General features: G+C 38.1%; 1 protein-coding gene across 1 annotated transcript in view; it reads left to right on the forward strand.

The window, feature by feature from the left end:
• Positions 1-20,763, forward strand: part of ABCC9 (ATP binding cassette subfamily C member 9) — a 145,412-nt gene that overhangs the window by 52,159 nt on the left and 72,490 nt on the right. The window contains exons 17-18 of the mRNA XM_082635944.1: positions 10,624-10,696; positions 11,580-11,685. Coding sequence (XP_082492070.1) covers positions 10,624-10,696; positions 11,580-11,685 — 179 coding nt within the window. The remainder of the gene's footprint in view (positions 1-10,623; positions 10,697-11,579; positions 11,686-20,763) is intronic.

The following is a 20,763-nucleotide window of genomic DNA, read 5'->3' on the forward strand; positions in this document are numbered from 1 at the left end:
TTGCCTGAGGCAACCCAACACTGGAGCCTACCCGGCTTTTTGGTGGGGCTAATGGCAGACTCTGAGGGGACTCACGCCAAGGAGTACCTCCCAGAACTTCTGCTGCCAGTGTCATTGTCTTCACACTGAGACACAGCCACCCCCTGCCTCTGCAGGAGACCCTCCAACACTAGCAGATAGGTCTGCTTCAGTCTCCTATGGGGTCACTGCTCCTTCCCCCGGGTCCTGATGCACACACTACTTTGTGTGTGCCCTCCAAGAGTGGAGTCTTTGTTTCTCCCAGTCCTGTCAAAGTCCTGCAATCAAATCCCGCTTGCCTTCAAAACCTGATTCTCTGGGAATTCCTCCTTCCGTTGCCAGACCCCCAGGTTGGGAAGCCTGACATGGGGCTCAGAACCTTCACTCCAGTGGGTGGAATCTGTGGTATAAGTGTTCTCCAGTTTGTGAGTCACCCACCCAGCAGTTATGGGATTTGATTTTATTGTGATTGCACCCCTCATACCATCTCACTGTGGCTTCTGCTTTGTCTTTGGATGTGGGGTATCTTTTTTGGTGAGTTCCAGTGTCTTCCTGTCGATGATTGTTTAGCAGTTAGTTGTGATTCTGGTGCTCTCCCAAGAGGGAGTGAGCGCACGTCCTTCTCAGCATATGGTTTTTGTTTTTCTCTTTCTGACTTCACTCTGTATGACAGTCTCTAGATCGATCCACCTCACTACAAATAACTCAATTTCGTTTCCTTTTATGGCTGAATAATATTCCATTGTACATATGTGCCACATCATCTTAATCTATTCATCTGTTGATGTACACTTAGGTTGATTCCATGTCCTGGCTCTTGTAAATATTGCTACAATGAGCATTGTGGTACGTGACTCTTTTTGAATTATGGTTTTTTCAGGGTGTATGCCCAGTAGTGGGATTGCTGGGTCATATGGTAGTTCTATTTTTAGTTTTTTAAGGAACCTCCATACTGTTCTCCATGGTGGCTGTATCAATTTACATTCCCACCAACAGTGCAAGAGGGTACCCTTTTCTCCACACCCTCTCCAGCATTTATTGTTTGTAGATTTTTTGATGATGGCCGTTCTGAATGGTGTGAGATGATACTTCATTGTAGTTTTGATTTGCATTTCTCTAATGATTAGTGATGTTGAGCATCCTTTCATGTGTCTGTTGGCCATCTGTATATCTTCTTTGGAGAAATTTCTATTTAGGTCTTCTGCCCATTTTTGGATTGCATTGTCAAATAGACTTTTTTAAAAAAAAAGTTATATTATTGAAGTATAATTGATTTAAAATGCTGTGTTAATGTTTGCTGTATAACAAAGTGACTCAGTTATACATATATATATACATTCTTTTTTATATTCTTTTCCATTATGGTTTATCAGCAAATATTGAATATAGTTCCCTGTTCTATACAGTAGGACCTTGTTTATCCATTCTATATATAATAGTTTGCATCTGCTAATCCAAAACTCCCAATCGATCCCTCCCCCACCCCTCTCCCCCTTGGAAATTACAAGTCTCTTCTCTATGTGTGTGAGTCTGTTTCTGTCTCATAGATAACTTCACTTGTGTCATATTTTAGATTCTACATATAAATGATATCATATGGTATTTGTCTTTCTCTTTCTGACTTACTTTACTTAGTATGATAATCTCTAGGTCCATCCATGTTCCTGCAAATGGTATTATTTCATTCTTCTTTTTATGGCTGAGTATATATGTATATATGTACCATATCTTCTTTATCCATTCATCTGTTGATGGACATTTAGGTTGTTTCCATGTCTTGGCTATTGTGAATCGTGCCACAGTGAACAGTGGGTGAAGGTATCTTTTCGAATTATAGTTTTGTCTGGATATATGCTGAGGAATGGGATTGCAGGAGCATATGGCAACTCTAGTTGTAGTTTTTAGAGGAACCTCCCTACTGTTTTCCACAGTGACTGCACCAATTTACATTCCCACCAATACTGTAGGAGTGTTCACTTTTCTCCACACCCTCTCCAACATTTGTTATTTGTAGACTTTTTAATGATGGCCATTCTGACTGGTGTGTGGTGATACATCATAGCTTTGATTTGTATTTCTCTAATAATTAGTGATGTTGAACATTGTTTTGTGTGCCTATTGGCCATTTGCATGTCTTTGGAGAAATGTCTATTTAGGTCTTCCTGAGGATATCAACAAAAAATACCTAGGAACAAATGACAATGAAAACACCTAAGGGATGCAGCAAAAGCAGTTCTAAGAGGGAAGTTTATAGCAATACAATCCTAGCTCAAGGAACAAGAAAAACTCAAATAAGCAACCTAACCTTACACCTAAAACAATTAGGGAAAGAAGAGCAAAAAGACCCCAAAGTTAGCAGAAGGAAAGAAATCATAAAGATCAGAGCAGAAATAAATGAAAAAGAAATGAAAGAAACAATAGCAAAGGTCAATAAAACTAAAAGCTGGTTCTTTGAGAAGATAAAAAAAATTGATAAACCATTAGCCAGACTCATGAAGAAAAAAAGGGAGAAGACTTAAATCAATAGAATTAGAAATGAAAAAGAAGTAACAACTGACACTGCAGAAATACAAAGGATCTTGAGAGATCACTACAAGCAACTATATGCCAGTACAATGGACAACCTGGAAGAAACGGACAAATTCTGAGAAAAGCACAACCTTCTGAGACTGAACCAGGAAGAAATAGAAAATATAAACAGACCAATCACAAGCACTGAAATTGAAACTGTGATTAAAAATCTTCCAACAAACAAAATCCCAGGACCAGATGGCTTCACAGGCGAATTCTATCAAACATTTATAGAAGAGCTAACACCTGTCCTTCTCAAACTCTTCCAAAACATAGCAGAGGGAGGAACACTCCCAAACTCATTCTATGAGGCCACCATCACCCTGATACCAAAACTAGGCAAAGATGTCACAAAAAAAGAAAACTACATAGCAATATCACTGATGAGCATAGATGCAAAAATCCTCAGCAAAATACTAGCAAACAGAATCCAACAGCACATTCAAAGGATCATGCACCATGATCAAGTGGGGTTTATTCCAGGAATGCAAGGATTTTTCAATATATGCAAATCAATCAATGTGATACACCACCTTAACAAATTGAAGGATAAAAACCATATGATAATCTCAATAGATGCAGAAAAAGCTTTTGACAATATTCAACACCCATTTATGATAAAAACTCTCCAGAAAGTAGGCATAGAGGGAACCTATGTCAACATGATAAAGGCCATATACGACAAACCCGTAGCCAACATTGTTCTCAATGGTGAAAAACTGAAACCATTTCCACTAAAATCAGGAAAAAAGACTATGTTGCCCAGTCTCACCACTATTATTCAACATAGTTTTGGAAGTTTTAGCCAAAAAAAAAAAAAAAAAAAAAATCCAAATCGGAAAAAAAGTAAAACTGTCACTGTTTGCAGATGACATGATACTATGCATAGAGAATCCTAAAGATGCTACCAGAAAACTACTAGAGCTAATCAACGAATTGGTAGAGCAGCAGGATATAAAATAAATGCCCAGAAATCTCCTGACTTCCTTTACACTAATGATGAAAGATCTGAAAGAGAAATTAAGGAAACACTCCCATTTACCACTGCAACAAAAAGAATTAAATTCCTGGGAATAAACCTACCTAAGGAGACAAAAGACCTGTATGCAGAAAACTATACGACACTGATGAAAGAAATTAAAGATCATATAAACAGATGGAGAGATATACTATGTTCTTGGATTGGAAGAATCAACATTGTGAAAATGACTATACTACCCAAAGCAATCTACAGATTCAATGCAATCCCTATCAAACTACCAATGGCATTTTTCGCAGAATTAGAACAAAAAATTTCACAATTTATATGGAGACACAAAAGACCCTGAATAGCCAAATCAATCTTGAGAAAGAAAAACAAAGCTGGAGGAATCAGGCTCCCGGACTTCAGACTATACTACAAAGCGACAGTAATCAAGACAGTATGGTACTGGCACAAAAACAGAAATAATAGATCAATGGAACAGGATAGAAAGCCCAGAGATAAACCCACACACATTTGGTCACCTTATCTTTGACAAAGGAAGCAACAGAATACGATGGAGAGAAGGCAGGCTCTTCAGTAAGTGGTGCTGGGAAAACTGGATAGCTACATGCAAAAGGGTTGTTTGGGTTTTGTTATTGAAACTCAGCCGTTTGTACTGTTCCCAAGCATGAGTGCTTCATAGAACAAGCCACCACAGGAACACAGGCTGAGGACTGAGAGTTGGGATCAGCCCCAGGAAGGGGTCAGGGTTATGCAGGAACCAGAACAGATGCCTGCAGCAGTCAAGGGCCTCTGGACATCAGAGCCAATGGAGTCCTGGAAATTAGCTGTTTAGAAGACTAGCTGCATTGGCTGCTGGTGTTGTGCCACTCCCTGCCCTGTCCAGTCAGAGTGAGGGATGCTCAGTGAGCGGTACAGTAAGGCCAAGAACCACATTGAATTCTCCTCTCTCTCTCCTTATTGCCTGACACCATACCTGTCCCACAAGAAGCTTTTAGCAACTGGAGCAAATGCATTACTGGATGGAATAAGCTAATGCTAGCCTTCCCTTTGTCATTAATTTGATGTGTGATTTGGGCAAACTGCTTCTCTAAGCCATGGTCTGCTCCTCTTGAGGTGGGGATGCCATTTTAGTATGGTTGTTTTGAGGATAAGGTATAACACCTGTGCATTTCAAAGAGCTGTAGTGACTCTATTTATTTATTTATTTATTTATTTATTTATGTCTGTGTTGGGTCTTCGTTGCTGCACGCGGGCTTTCTCTAGTAGCGGTGAGTGGGGGCTACTCTTTGTTGCGGTGCACAGGCTTCTCATTGTGGTGGCTTTTCTTGTGGCGGAGCACAGGCTGTAGGCATGCAGCCTTCAGTAGTTGCAGCATGTGTGCTCAGTAATTGTGGCTCTCGAGCTCTAGAGCACAGGCTCAGTAGTTGTGGCTCGTGTGCTTATTAGTTGTTCCATGGCATGTGGGATCTTCCCGGACCAGAAATCAAACCCATGCCCCCTGCAATGGCAGGTGGATTCTTAACCACTGTGCCTCCAGGCAAGTCCTGTAGTGATTCTTAATCTTGGCTGTACATTAGAATCACATATTTATATATATATGTATATGCATATGTGTGTGTGTGTGTGTGTGTGTGTGTGTGTGTGTGTGTGTGTGTGTATATATATATATATATATATATATATATAAACCTGGCCATCATTTTTGCAAACATCTCTAGTAGTTCTCTAGACAATTATAATGTACAAGTAGGGTGTGAACTAAGCTATGAAAAAGTAAGTAATGAGAGACTAGAAAGGGTCCTCTATGCTGCCAATTCTCAAATATGCCCAGAAAATAACAATATATTAGTGACTAAAAAAAGTGTTTTTTAATTGACATTTTCTATTCAGTGTAGTGGGAACCTAAAAATACATCTTTTCCGTGTGCCGTGTTCAACTTATTTTTATTTTTCATGGAAAAAATGGAGGTTATCATGATTTTTTCCCCAGAATTGACCCTTCATGCACCAAAACACCTACAAAAAAACAACAAACCCCTGCTCATCAACTGGAGTCTGCTATTCCACTGAATGGCCACTGCAGTTTCAAGTACCCCTTCAAGCTCAAATTCACCATTTGTTCATGGTGGAAATTCCCAAATTGGTTATTACTCATTTGTATTTTTGAAATCTTTTTTATTGTGAAATACAACATATCTACAGAAAAGTACATACAACATGTATGCCCTGTTAAATGAAAAAGTAAATACCTGTGCAACCACTACCAAGTGAAGAACATCATCAACTTCCTCTGAAGGTCCCCCCAGCACACACTTTACCTGCACTCTCTCTATCTCTCCCCCGACATATAATCGCCACCCTGACTTTTGTGGTCATCATTTCCTTGATCATCCTTGCTATGTATGCCTCCCTAAAAATGTGCTTTAGTTTTTCATAAATTTATAAAAAAGAAAAACAGTGATCGAGAATTCCAGTTGGTCTCCCTCTTCACCAGTGCTTCCAATATTTTGCCAAAATGTGTTGTGTGTTGGGAGGAGGTGCAATTGTATCTTGCTGTGGTTTTTATTTGTAATTTTCTGATTTCTAATGAGGTTGAGCACCTTTTCCTATATATATTGACCATTTGGGTTTGGAGCTCCTCTTGTGAATTGCCAGGTTATTTGTTCCCCTTGTTTAAAAAAATTCTGGGTACTACTTTGGCAGTTATATATATAACAGAATTCTTTTCCCACTCCATAGCTTGGCTTTTCACTCTCTTTATGGTATCAGAAATTCTTAATTTTAATGTGATCTAGTTTATAGAACTTTTCCTTTATGGCTAATGCTTTGCTTTTTGCCTCCTTTATGAAAACGTTTTTGGGGACTTTCCTGGTGGTCCATTGGTTAAGACCTCACTTCCAATGTTGGGAGCATGTTTGATCCCTGGTTGGGGAGCTAAGACCCCACTTGCCACGTGGAATGGCCAAAAATTTAAAGAAAAAAAAAAAAGAAAGAAATCTTCTTCTACCAAAAGGCATAAAGATATTCTATATTAGTTCTTAAAATCCCTGGAGCTACACCTTTTGCTTTTAGTACTTTAATTGACCTAAAATCTATTTTTGTGTTTGGTATGAAGTAAGGTTGTGATTTAGTAGGGAAATCAGTAATAACTAATTTTAGCTGTAAGTTTAGCAGTAGTAAATTTAGTGATAGTCATTTTACTGCATTTAGTAGTAAGTCGGTAAGGTCGGATTTAATTTTTTATATGATGTCGGGTTGTCCAGACACTGTATATCAGTCACCGTACCCACTGACTTTTAGTGCCGTCTTGTCACACAGATTTCTTTCTTTATTTTTCTCTGATTTGTCTGTCCAGTATTCCACTGTTGTGATTATTATAGCTTTCTAATAAACACTGACATTTTTTAGGACAAGTTCTTACACCTTATTTTTTTTCTTCTAAAATACCTTAGCTATTCTTGGCCCTTTTGGAAGGAAAGAAGCTTGGGTGCTCCGGAGTGTATATACCTTTTTGTACTTTTCCTTATACTTTCACTAGACATTTCCTTACTCCTTGCTTTAATGAGGTTTTTTAAAAACTATATTTTACCCAGTATTTTTATTTATTTTTGGCAGGAGAGAATGGACAATGGTGTGTGGAAGGTCCTGCCTTTAGATTTTCAAAAAATTATTTCAGCTGAGGTGAAATTCACATAGCATAAAATTAACCATTTTCAAGTCAACATTTCAGTGGCATTTAGATTCCCAAAGTTGTACAACTATCTCATCTACTAGTCACAAAATATTTTTATCACCCCAAAAGGAAACCCCGTACCCATTAAGCTGTCACTCCCCATTTCCCCCTTTCTCTTGTCCCTGCCAACACCAATCTTCTTTCTGTCTCTACGGATTTACCTATGCTGGATATTTCATATGAGTGGAATCATACAGTAGGTGGCTTTTTGCATTGTCTCTTTCCTGCCTTTACATTTTAATTCATCCTTTCAATGCCTATATCCCCTCATCCTCCCAACATTATGGTGCCAGCAATAATATGCTCAATATATGCACTTAAATACACTCATATCCCTGTGAAATATGTAGTATTGTCATGAGTACTTATATTTTCAATTTCCTGAAATTGTTTGCTCCTTCTAGCTGCACCACTGCATTCTGTAGTATGCATCCTTGCCTTTTACTTGTCCCCTAGTGATGGCTGCTGGGTTGGCCTCCATCCTTCCTCCATCACAAACCATGCTGTGATAACCATCTTTGTACCTATCCTTTTATGTACCTTTGCGGAGATTTATATATTAGCTGATTTTCCAAGGTCAAACAGCTAGTTTGGGAAGCCAGGATTTTAACCCTTATGGTGGAGAAGTGAGACGATTTTGTAAAAGGGAGGAGGGAATGGAAGGGCAAATCACAGCAGGAGGAATTCACTTTGACTCTCCTCCATCCCTCTCAAATGAACTCTGTTCCCTCTTTTACTTCTGTGTAGGACCAAATCAGGAGGTGACACTGTATTCTTCTGGTTCTTCCCTGCTGCTTTCCAACCACATCTTTCCTCTCTCACACGCTTGTGAAGCTATAGCATGTTGTACCTTTCTCACGTCTGTGATCAGAGGACCTCATAATCACTCACCCACCTTCACTGAAGATTTAGGTGCCTGTTTCCGAGTCCAGCTTTCTACCTTAGTAAGTGCCACACCTGGATGTGATTTAAACTTCCAGGTTCACAGCCCATCTAGTATCCCAGCCCCCAAGCCCCTTAATCGACCACCCTTCCATTCCCACAAACTCACCTGCATTCACACTTGGCCACCACTTAGACACATGGCCCCTCTGAGATCTTAGCCTCTGTTATACCAGCCAGTCACCGACATCACAACCCTACCCTCCAGCTCCCTCAGGGCTTCATCTTCACTGGCATTGGCTTTTTTTTTCCCCTGCATTATTTTTTATTTTTTTATAAGGAGGCTCTTATTAGTTATCCATTTTATACATATTAGTGTATATATGTCAATCCCAATATCCCAATTCATCACACCACCATTGGCTTTTAACCTCATTGCAACATGCGGTAACTTGAGCCCCTTCTTTCTCCCAGCCCTCTCACATCCTTCTGTAGCCATTCAACCCCATGCCTTCTGCGCTCCTGTACCCAGGGTGCTAAGTTCTGTGGAGAAAATGACTTAATGATACAAGTTGACATGGCCAGAGCCTCATTACCTCCACCCTTGGCTGACTCTCCATGGTCTTGGCAATCCTTTCCCATGCCTCCCTTCAGCATGATTTTCCATCACCTACAGTAGCTCTTCATCTGTCACCAATCTCCTCCCACCTCGTTCTCTCTCTCCTTTGGCCACCTCCTGTTTCTACAGATAACCTTCCCTTTCAATTCATTGAAAACGTAAAGGTTGTTATGGAGGGCCTCTTAGTTCCATGCTGACCCTCTCCCCAGCCCATCTGTATCTGCACCTCGTTTAGCCTGCTCTCCACTTTCTCCGAGAAAGGGATTCTCAGCCTTGAAGACTGTAGATTTTCTTTGAGCATCCTTTGTCACTTAGTCACTATCTTAAACCTCTGCCCCAGCCAGCTTTATTCATTATTTCTCATAACAAGTTTCATGGTTTTCTGATCCTGAACCTGTTCTCACTGTAACTCTTTACTCAGAAATATCTTTGCTGAAATTCAGCATATTTTCCAAAAGTAGCTAAAAGGCCCTCCTTTTTCAAACTATTTTCTTTTTTTGACTCATCTCAGATGTAGATGATTTTCCTTATGAACTGCTGTTGCACTTTCGTCTGTCTGCCCCTCTATTTGTTACTTAGCCCATACTCTCTTGCCTTGGTTTACTACTCAATTGACTGTAAGCTCAACTGAGCAGGGAAGCAGGGAGGATGCATTACACCTTCTTTGTAGCCCACATCAGTCCTAACGCAGGACTTCACATAGACTGGGTGCTCAGCAGGTATTTGTAAAGTGATTAGTTATTGAGCCCTTCCAGGCCACCCTCCTTCCAGGACTAATTTCATGCATATCTATGTGATGGATATTATTAAATGCCATACATTTTCCACGCTAGAGAAAACTTACGTGGAAAAACATAATCTAGCCTTTTCAGGTAACTTTTGCGCTCTTTAGTTGTTCATTTTAAGAGCTTTTAAAGGATATTTTTAGTTATAATTTAGACATTACTAATCTTTTCTGCAAAATTCCTGAACAAAAATGTGCTTAGAAATTTCATCACTTGGGGTTTGGAAACAAAATATTAATTTATGAGCAAAGTGTAGCCTTACTTTAGTTTCCTCTAATTTTTCAGACACTTTCTCTCCCCTCATCTGTCTCTGTTCACCCTTCCAACCCTTGGGTTCTGTTATACCTCTTTCGTTTCCCATTTTTGTAACTGTTAAAACTATCAAGTTTTCTTGACACATATTAAAACCATAGATTGCTTTGGATGACTCTAAGGTCTTTTTGTTTGTTTGCTGGTTGTTGAGGTTTATACCACCAAGAAATGTTGCCTCATTTTTGTGCTGTTTCTTCCTCCCCTTTACTTTTTCTTTTAAGATCAATGAAGAGTGATAAATCCACATAGTTCAGGAAACTTATTCATTATAAAACCTTCCTTCTTAGCTAGTGGAGTCATTTTGTTGGAATAATTTGTAGTTATTTCTGTTCTTTACTTTGCATCACAGGATTCTGGGAATTGCAGCAGTGAGAAAATCATCAGTGTAGCAGTTACATTGGAAAATATTTGGGTGATTGATTTTTAAGAATGTTCACATATAAATGATCCCAAATTTTCAGGGAAAATTGTTGGAATTTTTAGCATTCTTCATAATATCATTAATTCAAAGACCCTCCTCTCACTTCCATTCTTTCTGTGTTTCATTTATACCTCTAAGCAGTTATAACTCTAAATTAGAGTTTCAGCACTGTGTGTTCTACTGTGTTGAAAGTCTTACAGTGCTTTATAAAGAAATCTATTTTAATTGGAATAATTCTCTAACACCACATATTTACATAATTTTATAATTTAATTTCTGTATTCTTATTTTCTAGGTCACAAATGGGTACTTTTCATGGGGCAGTGGTTTAGCTACCTTATCTAATATAAATATTCGAATTCCAACAGGTAAGAATCATTTGTTACTCGGGTTTGTAATTGTTAACAATCATGACCATGGTTTTCCAACATAACTGAGCCTAACAAAAGGAGAGAAAGACTTTTTCAAGACAAACATTACTAATATTTATTTGCACCATGAAGCTCATGAACCCCTGTATCACTGTGAGGATGACTGGGAGTTATAAGACCTGCCTTACACTACAGAGTGTGGACCTTTGGACAAGTTATTTACCATCCAAATGAATTGCTTTCCGTTTATTTGCTGATTTGTGGCATTTAAATAATGGAGTAGTTCATTTCTCATTTTTTTGAAGAAAGAATTTAAAGAAAGGATGTATGAGAAAATAGTTTTCTATCTCTGAGGAAACCTGATGAAGTTTTCAAGATATTTAAGACATAAATACCCAATATTTTTATTTAAAATGTCTAGATAATTGAATAGAATTATTTTTTGACTTGACCTCATGGTCAGTAGTTGGGATTTTTCTATTATACATGCACATCAAAGTATTTTAAGAACAGCCCCCAACTCATTTTAAGCCCAATTACCTATTTTAGTCAAAATTGCCTTTTTCTGCTGAATGAATTGAATAATAAAGGTAACACTAATCTAGATGATTTAGGCAAGTATTTCACTGCTTTCTTTACTAGTGACAGTTATTCTGATAGTTTTAAAAATAATACATCAAGACCTATAGATTTTTATTTTTCTTCTATTTTCCAAAAAACTTAGTATCAGGGAAGGGAGCTGTTTAGAATACTTTATTGCTGGAGACCAAAACTGGCCCATTGACTGTGAAACATCAGCCTTTTCTAAATGTGTTTTGATTTTATTTCACTAAGTGAATTCCATCTCATCCTGTTATTATCCTTTGTTTCTTTTCTGTAGGTCAGTTAACCATGATTGTGGGCCAGGTGGGATGTGGGAAGTCCTCTCTTCTCCTTGCCATCCTTGGTGAGATGCAGACAGTGGAAGGAAAAGTTCACTGGAGCAAGTATGTGTATTTTTAATTGGTTTCTGTTGCTCTGTCATACATCTGATGATCTCTCAAGGGAAGAAATTAGAGCAATAGATTTCCGTGTTAGGAGTCTGACGACCCCTCAGAAATAAGCATAGCTTTAAAAAATCAAATTAGTGGAAACTTTAAATGTTTTAAATTAAAAATTATAAAACAATCTATTACAGAGGTTTATCAGAGAGAAACTTGTATGTTGCTTTTAAGTAAGATTGGGATTGTAAAGATAGATTTTTAAAGTTATATGGGTAACACTCAAAGAAATACAACATAAAAATTCATCCCATAATCAAAGAAGTTATGGAAAACTTGCATTATTTATAAAGCATATGTGCACACAGAGCTTTAGTGGTCCAATGTTCAGAGAAGAAATATCGAATAATCTTTTCCAAACTCTTCATAAGGGGCTGAGAAATCAGCCTTTTCTCTTCACATCCAACTTAAACTAGACACTAGAAGTGTCTAGTTAGGGACATGACTGGGTCAGACTAGCGTGTTGTGCAACCTCAAAGACATGGTGCTTCTTCTGTATATTTGAATGGTTGTTTTGGGTTCTTCAGAGCACATTGTAGTAATAAAGTGACTCAGAACCATAATATTATATAATTGTGTAATAAAGAATGAATCATATTTCTTTAGTTTGATCTACCTGGCAGACCCCCCTTCCCCATTAGCAGTTTATGGAGAAATTGTTTACAGTTTATCTAAGATATTGGATTGTAGACCAGTGGTTCCCAACCAGGTGAGATTTTGTCCCTAGTGGACATTGGGCAATGTCTGGAGACATTTTTGGTTGTCGTTCTAGGGGAATTGGGCTGCCACTGATCTAGTTAGTGGAGGCCAGAAATGCTACTAGACATCCTACAACGCACAGGACCGCCTCCGCACAACAAAGAATTATCTGGCTCCAAATGTCAGTTGTGCTGAGGAAAACTTGCCCTAGACCTACCCATGTCCTTTAATATCATTTAGTTCTTATCATTGTAAGTTCCATTGTGGCTTAATCTACTGTTTACGTACACAGGCATCTCTTAAGAATGAGTAAAAACTATTTACAGGCATTTTTAGAATAGACTCTATTTTAAACTCCAATTAAGAGATGGAGATGCTTGGATGTGAAATTTGAGCTGGAAACAGCAGAACTATAAATCCTATTTTTGGTATCCTTGGTGAAAGAAGGAGGCTGAGAAATGTTGAGGGTACAGTTTATTCCTGTTGGAGTGGTAGACCTGAAACTGTTTAGTGCTTACCCAGTAGAGAGCTCGGTAATAGCTGTTCCCTGCAGTTTGCTTCATGACGGGTCCCTGTTGATCCCTAAGGTCAGATGCTAGGTGGTGTGTACCCTGCCACCATCACCTGCCATCTTGGATGGATGCAGGTTTTGAGAAGCAGATTTTACTGGATTAACTTATATTGTATGACATATACGGCCATAATGAAGTTATTTGGGTTTTGTTTTTACCTTGTTTCACTAGCATTAAAACAGAGAGAAAGAATGAGAAACTGTGACAGAAAAAGCATGAGATTTTATTTTCATATCTCTAGAATGTTCTTATAATCTAGTCTTCTCTAATATTACTTAAGATTAGCTCCACTTGGGCCAAATTGACTCCCAATATTATCACTAATAATCATTACCATTTTGTTAGTGGATAAATAAATGATATGGGAATTAGGAAAGTATTTTACACTGTCTACTTATTTATTGAGTTTCTAAGCAAGATACCTATATATATATGTGTATATATATATATATATATATATATATATATATATATACACACATATATATATATATATGGGTACATATATATATATATCTTAAGCAAATTTATACCATTTACATCCTATCTCATTTCATAAAAGTTGTGAATTATTTTATATAACATACTATAATAAAGCTTGAAAAATAAAGATATCAAGAAGGAAAATAAGGTTTAAATAATAATCTGAGCAATTAATAGGTAGAAATGCATGCATTAGAGTCTTGCATGTTTATAACACATGGGTCCCAAATTCCACTCTGAGCTTCATGAAAGCTAGTCAAAGAGGGAAACAAGAGATAAAAAACACACATATACTTAATAAAGTTTAAGGTTTTTTTTTAAAGAAATAAGAAAGAAATATCTTCCATGGATCCTAATTTTAAAAAAGCTAAGAAAAGGTTATATCTTAAAGTCAGAGCCAATAGAATGAAGATGTGAGAAAGAATTTAAGAAAATTCTAAGTATTTATAGAATAACTATCATTTAAAAAGCATCTCTTTATGAATACTTGCCTTAATAGACAATAATCCCATCTCTTCATGGCAGAAAGGACTGAAATTTTCTTCAAAAAATATTTGTGTTTGTCTGACACACACACAAATTAAAAACTAACCCCCTAAGAGATTAGATAAATTAACACAAGTTTTATTTTTCTTTATTTACAAGAACTACTTAATTTTTTTCCATGGTATCCTTAATATCTGATAAAAAGTATTTTCAAATCAGGAATGTTCAGCGAATACTGACCATTTTAAAAGAGTTATTTGCAATGACTTTTCATCCTGGAAAAAAAAATTGTGCCTAGTCCAATAAGGAAAGGCATATAAACATTATTAGAATAAAGCTAATTTAGAAATTATCAATATTGATAAGTTGATGGTGTGTAAATGCGAAGAAGTACTTTACCGCAGCAGACTGAATTGTTTGCCGAATTTTTAAAGCTCAAAACAAAATAAAGCAAAACAATAAACTGAATGTTATGGTAAAGCACCAAGTGCCTTGCTGTCATTATTTCATCATTGCACATATCTCTGGTTGTGTGAATTTTATTTTTAAATGTGTCCTCATAGATGGCAGGACCAAAGTCCTATAAAGTACTCTGTCCTGTTGCAGCAAGAAATATTTACTTTGGGCAGGAGAGAAGGCACTGTTGCTCATCCAGGATAGACCTACATGGGTAGAACTTGGTACACAAAGACACTTATACATAGATGCCTCCTTGGCAATTGCTACGTTTGACCTAGTCTGACATGCAGTAGCCCCAGAAGTGAAAGGAGAGAGAGATGAAGGAGGCACTGAAAAAGTCTCCAAACTTGTCAGAATGCCAGGGTTCTTGCCCCTGCATCAGGGTGTGCTCTGTATTTGTTGAAAAGCAAATGTCCTGCCTGACTGAAGTTGTCCTTTCCTAGTTGTCATGATAAATAATAATTCCTACTGACATCTTAGGAACTAGGACTAAATAAAACTCTTTACCTGATGGATGGTTCCAATGAGGGAGTCCAGAATGTGTAATAATTGTGGTAATCATGTGAGACATAGCCATCATTTATCTTTGGTTTCCCTTTCTTTTTCTTCCACCTTGCCCATGCCATCAGCCATTCTGTCAGACCCCATCTGTCATGATGTTCTATTTGCTAATGTCTTGGTGCCAATTTGCTAATTGGCTTTATAACAGTGGCTGAGTTACTCTAGGACTGGCGAATTAAGGAGTTACTCCTTTTCATGTGATGTTGCCTGGCATGAAATGGTGATAACATGAGTCAGCTTTCCCGGATCAGACATGATATAGCATATTTGCGCCCACGTCTAGCTCCCCTTCTTCCAAATATTGTTCCTGATTTAAGCTTGCAAAAGTCACTCTTTCCCATTCCGTAAGGTACCAACCATGAACTTGGAAGTTGCTAGAATACCAAGTTTAACTTTTACTCTTGAAGGAAAATACACACAAAATCCTGCATGTGGAAGTGAAATTGGATGCCATTTTCCAGAAGGGGATTTTCCATTTGACCTCCTCGCTTTCTCGCTTGCCTTCATCACTGTTCACTGCCACATCAAATGGTGGACAGTGGGTCTACAGACATGGAACCGGTGATTTTCATGTAATCAAATAAGATCTGATGTTGGAATTCGGAGCTAACTCTATTTATTTATTTATTTATTTATTTATTTATTTATTTATTTAGGAAGAGAAGAAAATAGCCTTCCTCAATTGAATTTGATTAAACATATTGTTAAGTGAAAAGTTTGGAGAGGTGGCCTCTAGAAGTTAAGGGCTACATTACTCATGGAAAATGAAAGAGAATAATATTTTAATTTGTTCATGGGAAATGACTAGCTACAAATGGATCTATATCTACCTTTTCTTTCTTCCTCTGAAACTAGTATATGTGATTTAACTTTCACTCTTAAAGGAAAATATATCTAAATCCTGCAAGAGGAGGACTTCAGAAGTGAAGATCTTCCATATGCTGTTTTGCCTTTTGCATGACATTACTACATGAATTAACCCGTCTTTCTGATAGAAGTCTTTAATTTCTTGCCCTCCTCATTCCATGATCCTCCATTTAATTTAATTTTATTTTATTTTATTTTTAAAGATTTTTTTGATGTGGACCATTTTTAAAGTCTTTATTGAATTTGTTACAGTATTGCTTCTGTTTTATGTTTTGGTGTTTTGGCCACAAGGCATGTGGAATCTTAGCTCCCCGACCAGGGATCGAACTCTCACCCACTGCATTGGAAGGTGAAGTCTTAACTACTGGACCACCAGGGAATTCCCATGATCCTCTATTTTTAAAAAAAGGTCTTTCCTATCTCATAAACAACGGGAGTGTTTCTCCTTTGAAAAGAAGAATCTACCCACATTTAACCTCCTTGTTCTCGTCATGACTGCCTAAATGCTCAATTGTCATAATTTGTTCTCAATCGTGCTTAACTTCTCCATAGCTTTTGAAACTGTTCACCACGGATGACTCCTTGAAACCAACTCCTTTCTTGGTTTCCATGATACTTTTACTTATTCATTTGTTTAATATGTGTATTGGACACCTGTAACATGCATATCATTGTATTCATTGTTGAGGGTAGATACTTGAACAAGGGAAACCAGCCCCCTATTCTCATGAAGCGTAGTGTTCAGCAGGAAAGGCCATGAGAAAGTAAGAAAGTAGTTTCAAAATTATTTGGTTAAATTTTTTAAATATCAGGAAGAAAAAGTACAGGGTTTTATAAAAACAAATCATAGGTGACCTGAGTTGAGTTTGTGGGATCAACAAGGTTTATTTAGGGGGGAGGCATACATGAATGATCCTTGAACTTACATTTTAAGAATAAGCCAAAATTGGGCTTCCCTGGTGGCACAGTGGTTGAGAGTACGCCTGCCGATGCAGGGGACACGGGTTCGTGCCCCGGTCCGGGAAGATCCCACATGCCGCGGAGCGGCTGGGCCCGTGAGTCATGGCTGCTGAGCCTGCGTGTCCGGAGCCTGTGCTCCACAACAGGAGAGGCCACAACAGCGAGAGGCCTGCGTACCGCAAAAAAAAAAAAAAAAAAAAAAAAAAAAAGAATAAGCCAAAATTAATTAGTTAAACAGTAAGGAGCTGCAATACAAGTGGAGATGGAAGGCGAGGAAGAATAGAAGAATATACAGTCTAATGTAGGATCCCCTTCCTTTATTTATATCTTTGACTTCAGTTTTCTCTCTAAGTACTAATGACGCACCAGTGTACATTTCTGGCCAAGAACCTTCTTCTGAAAACCTAATAGCTCTTCCAAAAAGTCTTATACAAGCTGCAAATTGAACACATCCAAACTGAGCTCATGTTTCCAAAACCTGCTTCTCCACCTGTATCCTGGAAGGGTTGTGTTCTCACCCCCTGAAATCAATTGGTAGGAGCCCAAGTCAGAGCTCAAGGATTCAACCTAGATTCTTCTTTCTCTATCGCCTGCAAAATCCAACCAATCATTTTTCTTATGTCTGTTCTTGCATTTTTGTATCTATTTTAATTTTCCTGGTTCAGGTACTTAATCACATTTGTGATCACTCCCTCACCTTTCTTTACACTGTTGTGAGATTTACCTTTTGACATGAAAATCTAATTACTTTCTTCTTGCTTATAATTATTTTCTTGACTGGCCAAAGCGTAGAAGAAATATTCTAGACACCTTTGCATAAAAGGGCCTTTCCCGATGTGGTCCCTATCTAACTTCCTAAATTCTTATCCTGCCATTCCACCCACCCTTTCCATTGTGTTCCAGTAACACTGGACTGCAGGTAGCTTTCAAATACACATACCTCCTCTGTAATGCCCTCTCCCAGGTTGGTGGCCTCACTCTTTTTTCTGGTGTCAACTCTGATGTTGTATCTTTGACAAAATCTTCTCTAATTTTCCCAGGTGGACTGAAATGTACCTTCTCTTCTGGCCCTTCTGCACTTTGTTCAAATAAATAATGTGGGCTGGTCTCCTTCCTAGACTGAGACACCCTCAAGCCAAGCATGTTGTCTTTTGCTTTTCATCTACTTCACATCTAACCCAGACCTGGGCTCTTTCCATTTCTTTTTGTAGACACACAGGACTGTCCTCTCTCTCTCTCTCTCTCTCTCTCTCTCTCTCTCTCTCTTTCTCTATCTCTCTCTCTTTCCATCTCCATCCCTATTATCTTCCTAATCTCAGCCCACAGCCCCTTTCAACTACCACTCTCTCACCTTCTTTTTGTAGATAAAAAGGCCTTTCCTGGGACTTCCCTGGTGGTCCAGTGGGTAAGACTTCATGCTCCCAATGCAGTGGACCCAGGTTTGATCCCTGGTTGGGGAACTAGATCCTGCACGCATGCCGCAACTAAGAATCTGCATGCCCCAACTAAGACCTGGTGCAGCCAAAATAAATAAATATTTTAAATAAATTAATAAAGGTCTTTCCTCTTTCCCTCCAGTTCCTTTTATTCTCCTCTCACCTCAGTCTACTGCAGTCTCATGTCTACCTCTGCCACTCCACTGAAACTATTCTTATCCAGTCCATCAGTGCCATCCTAGTTATTAAATTCACTGTGCACTTTAAAAAAAATTTATTTATTTTTTATTGGAGTATAATTGCTTTACAATGTTGTGTTAGTTTCTGCTGTACAACAAAGTGAATCAGCTATATGTACACCTATATCCCCTCCCTCTTGGACCTCCCTCCCAGCCCCCCCATCCCACCCATCTATGTCATCACAGAGCACCAAGCTGAGCTCCCTGTGCTATACAGCAGGTTCCTGCTAGCTATCTAGTTTATGCATGGTAGTGTATGTGTGTCATTCCTAATCTCCCAATTTGTCCCACCCTCCCCTTCCCCCTTTGACCTCCTGTCCACTTGACGTTGTTGCCCATACCTTTCTTCTTCAGAAGGTTTCCTTGCTTAGTTTCCAGTGAAACTCACAGTCAAGTTTTCCTCTTAGAACTTTTGCCTGCTCCTCTCAATCCCTTCTGCAGATGTCTCTTCCTTGGCCATTTGTTAAATAGTGATGTTTTTCAAGGTTCCGTCTTTGTCCCCTTCTTTTCTGCCTCTCTATATATTTGCTGGGCCATCACATAGCTTCCCATGATTTTAGTTTCCTCTATCTACTCCTGCTGTTTTGTTCACTTCGTTGTGGTAAGCTAGCATTGTTGAAGTCATTTATTGGCTTTTCACTAGTAAAGGAAGGAATCCAAAGTCCTTGGGATCTAAGGCATATATTATGAAGGAAAATCATCCCGAAGGCTTCATTTGTTTACCAGATCTCTCTCCTGAGCTTCAAATTCTGCTTTCTGGCCATGGTCATTCTGACATCCCTTAGGTATCTCAAACAGAATGTGTCTGATTCTGAATTTTATATCTTCCCCCACCATATGCATTTCCTCATCTGTGTCCCCTGTCTGTCACTCCTTCCTCCCTTCCATCCCTTCCCATCTTGTCAATCACATAATCCTAGGTATCTTTGAATGTGTCCACTTCTCTTCATTCATTCACCATCACCCAAAGTCAGGGCACTGCCTTCTCATCTCCAGTATCTGACAGCCTTCAAGGCTCTCTGTATTACCTCCCATCTTCCTCCAATTTATTTGTTACTTTCTGCAACTGGAGTGATATTTATAAACTGAACGTGTTATCTCTTTCTTGTTTAAATTCTTTTAGTGTTTTCTGTGGCTCTGTGGAAAAGTTCAAACTCTGTAAAACGGTTTATGAGCTCCTTTGCTATGGCTGTTCACCACTTGTTTTCAAAATTCATACTTTTCTTCTCTCACCATTGACACCCACATTTCAGAAATGGTAAATTTATATCAGCTCCTTGTATGACCAGGATACTTTAAGGTCATCCAATATGTATTTTATTTGGTCTGAAATATTCTTCACCTTTTCTCCATCTAGCCCCCTCTTATCCCTCTGGCATCAACTCCTCTATTTACCCTGGTTTGCCAAAGGTGGATTGGGTGTCCTTCATCTGTGCTCTAATATCACCTTTTGCTTCACCTGTCATGGTGTTTATTCCCTTGTCACGCTCCCACCAAACAGAAAGCAACATGAAAGAAGGAATGACTTTTCTTTGTTTACTGTATCTCTAGTATTTTGGCACTAGGGGGTGATCAATAAATATTTTTCAATTGATATTAAATACATATAGTTGGAGTTAATTAATAGTAATTGAAAAAATTGGTGACTTCCAAATTCATATCTCCAGTTCGGGCTGACATTTTCAAGTGTCTGATGGGCATTTCCACTTGGATGGCCAATAGGAAAATCAATTCATTAATTTCTGTCATACACCTGCTCTTCCTCATCTGTTTTTTCTCTTCCTCAGATTAAATAAAACCATTGAGTTCATTTATTGTTTTTTTACCACTAAAAATAATAAAATAAAATCCAAAATTTTTGCCATCTAAAGCATATTGTGTGGAAAATATCACTTGGGAAATTGTGCATTTCATTATTTTTATAAGCAACTTAAATCAGAGAATAATCATTATTGAGCGGGAAGTTTTAGTCTGAGATTGTTTTTCCATACCTCTATTAACCACCCCATGATGTCATCAGAAATGGGCAGTTGTGAAAATCTTATCATTAGAAACACTAAGCCAAACATCACCAAGTAATGTACTTAGGTACATTTTCTCCACAAAAGCATATGATGCTTTCCAAAGTGAAATAGGATCTATTCTTGGAGTTCTTGTAGACTTTAATTATGTGTGTGGTTTTTGAATTCAGAATGATGGAGTTCAACTAAAATATTAAAATTTCAAATAATAAAAAAATAGGTCCTTGGGTGTTTTTTTCCC

Source organism: Mesoplodon mirus (genome assembly GCF_964341445.2).
Source record: "Mesoplodon mirus genome assembly, chromosome: 11".
Classification (NCBI taxonomy): Eukaryota; Metazoa; Chordata; class Mammalia; order Artiodactyla; family Ziphiidae; genus Mesoplodon; species Mesoplodon mirus.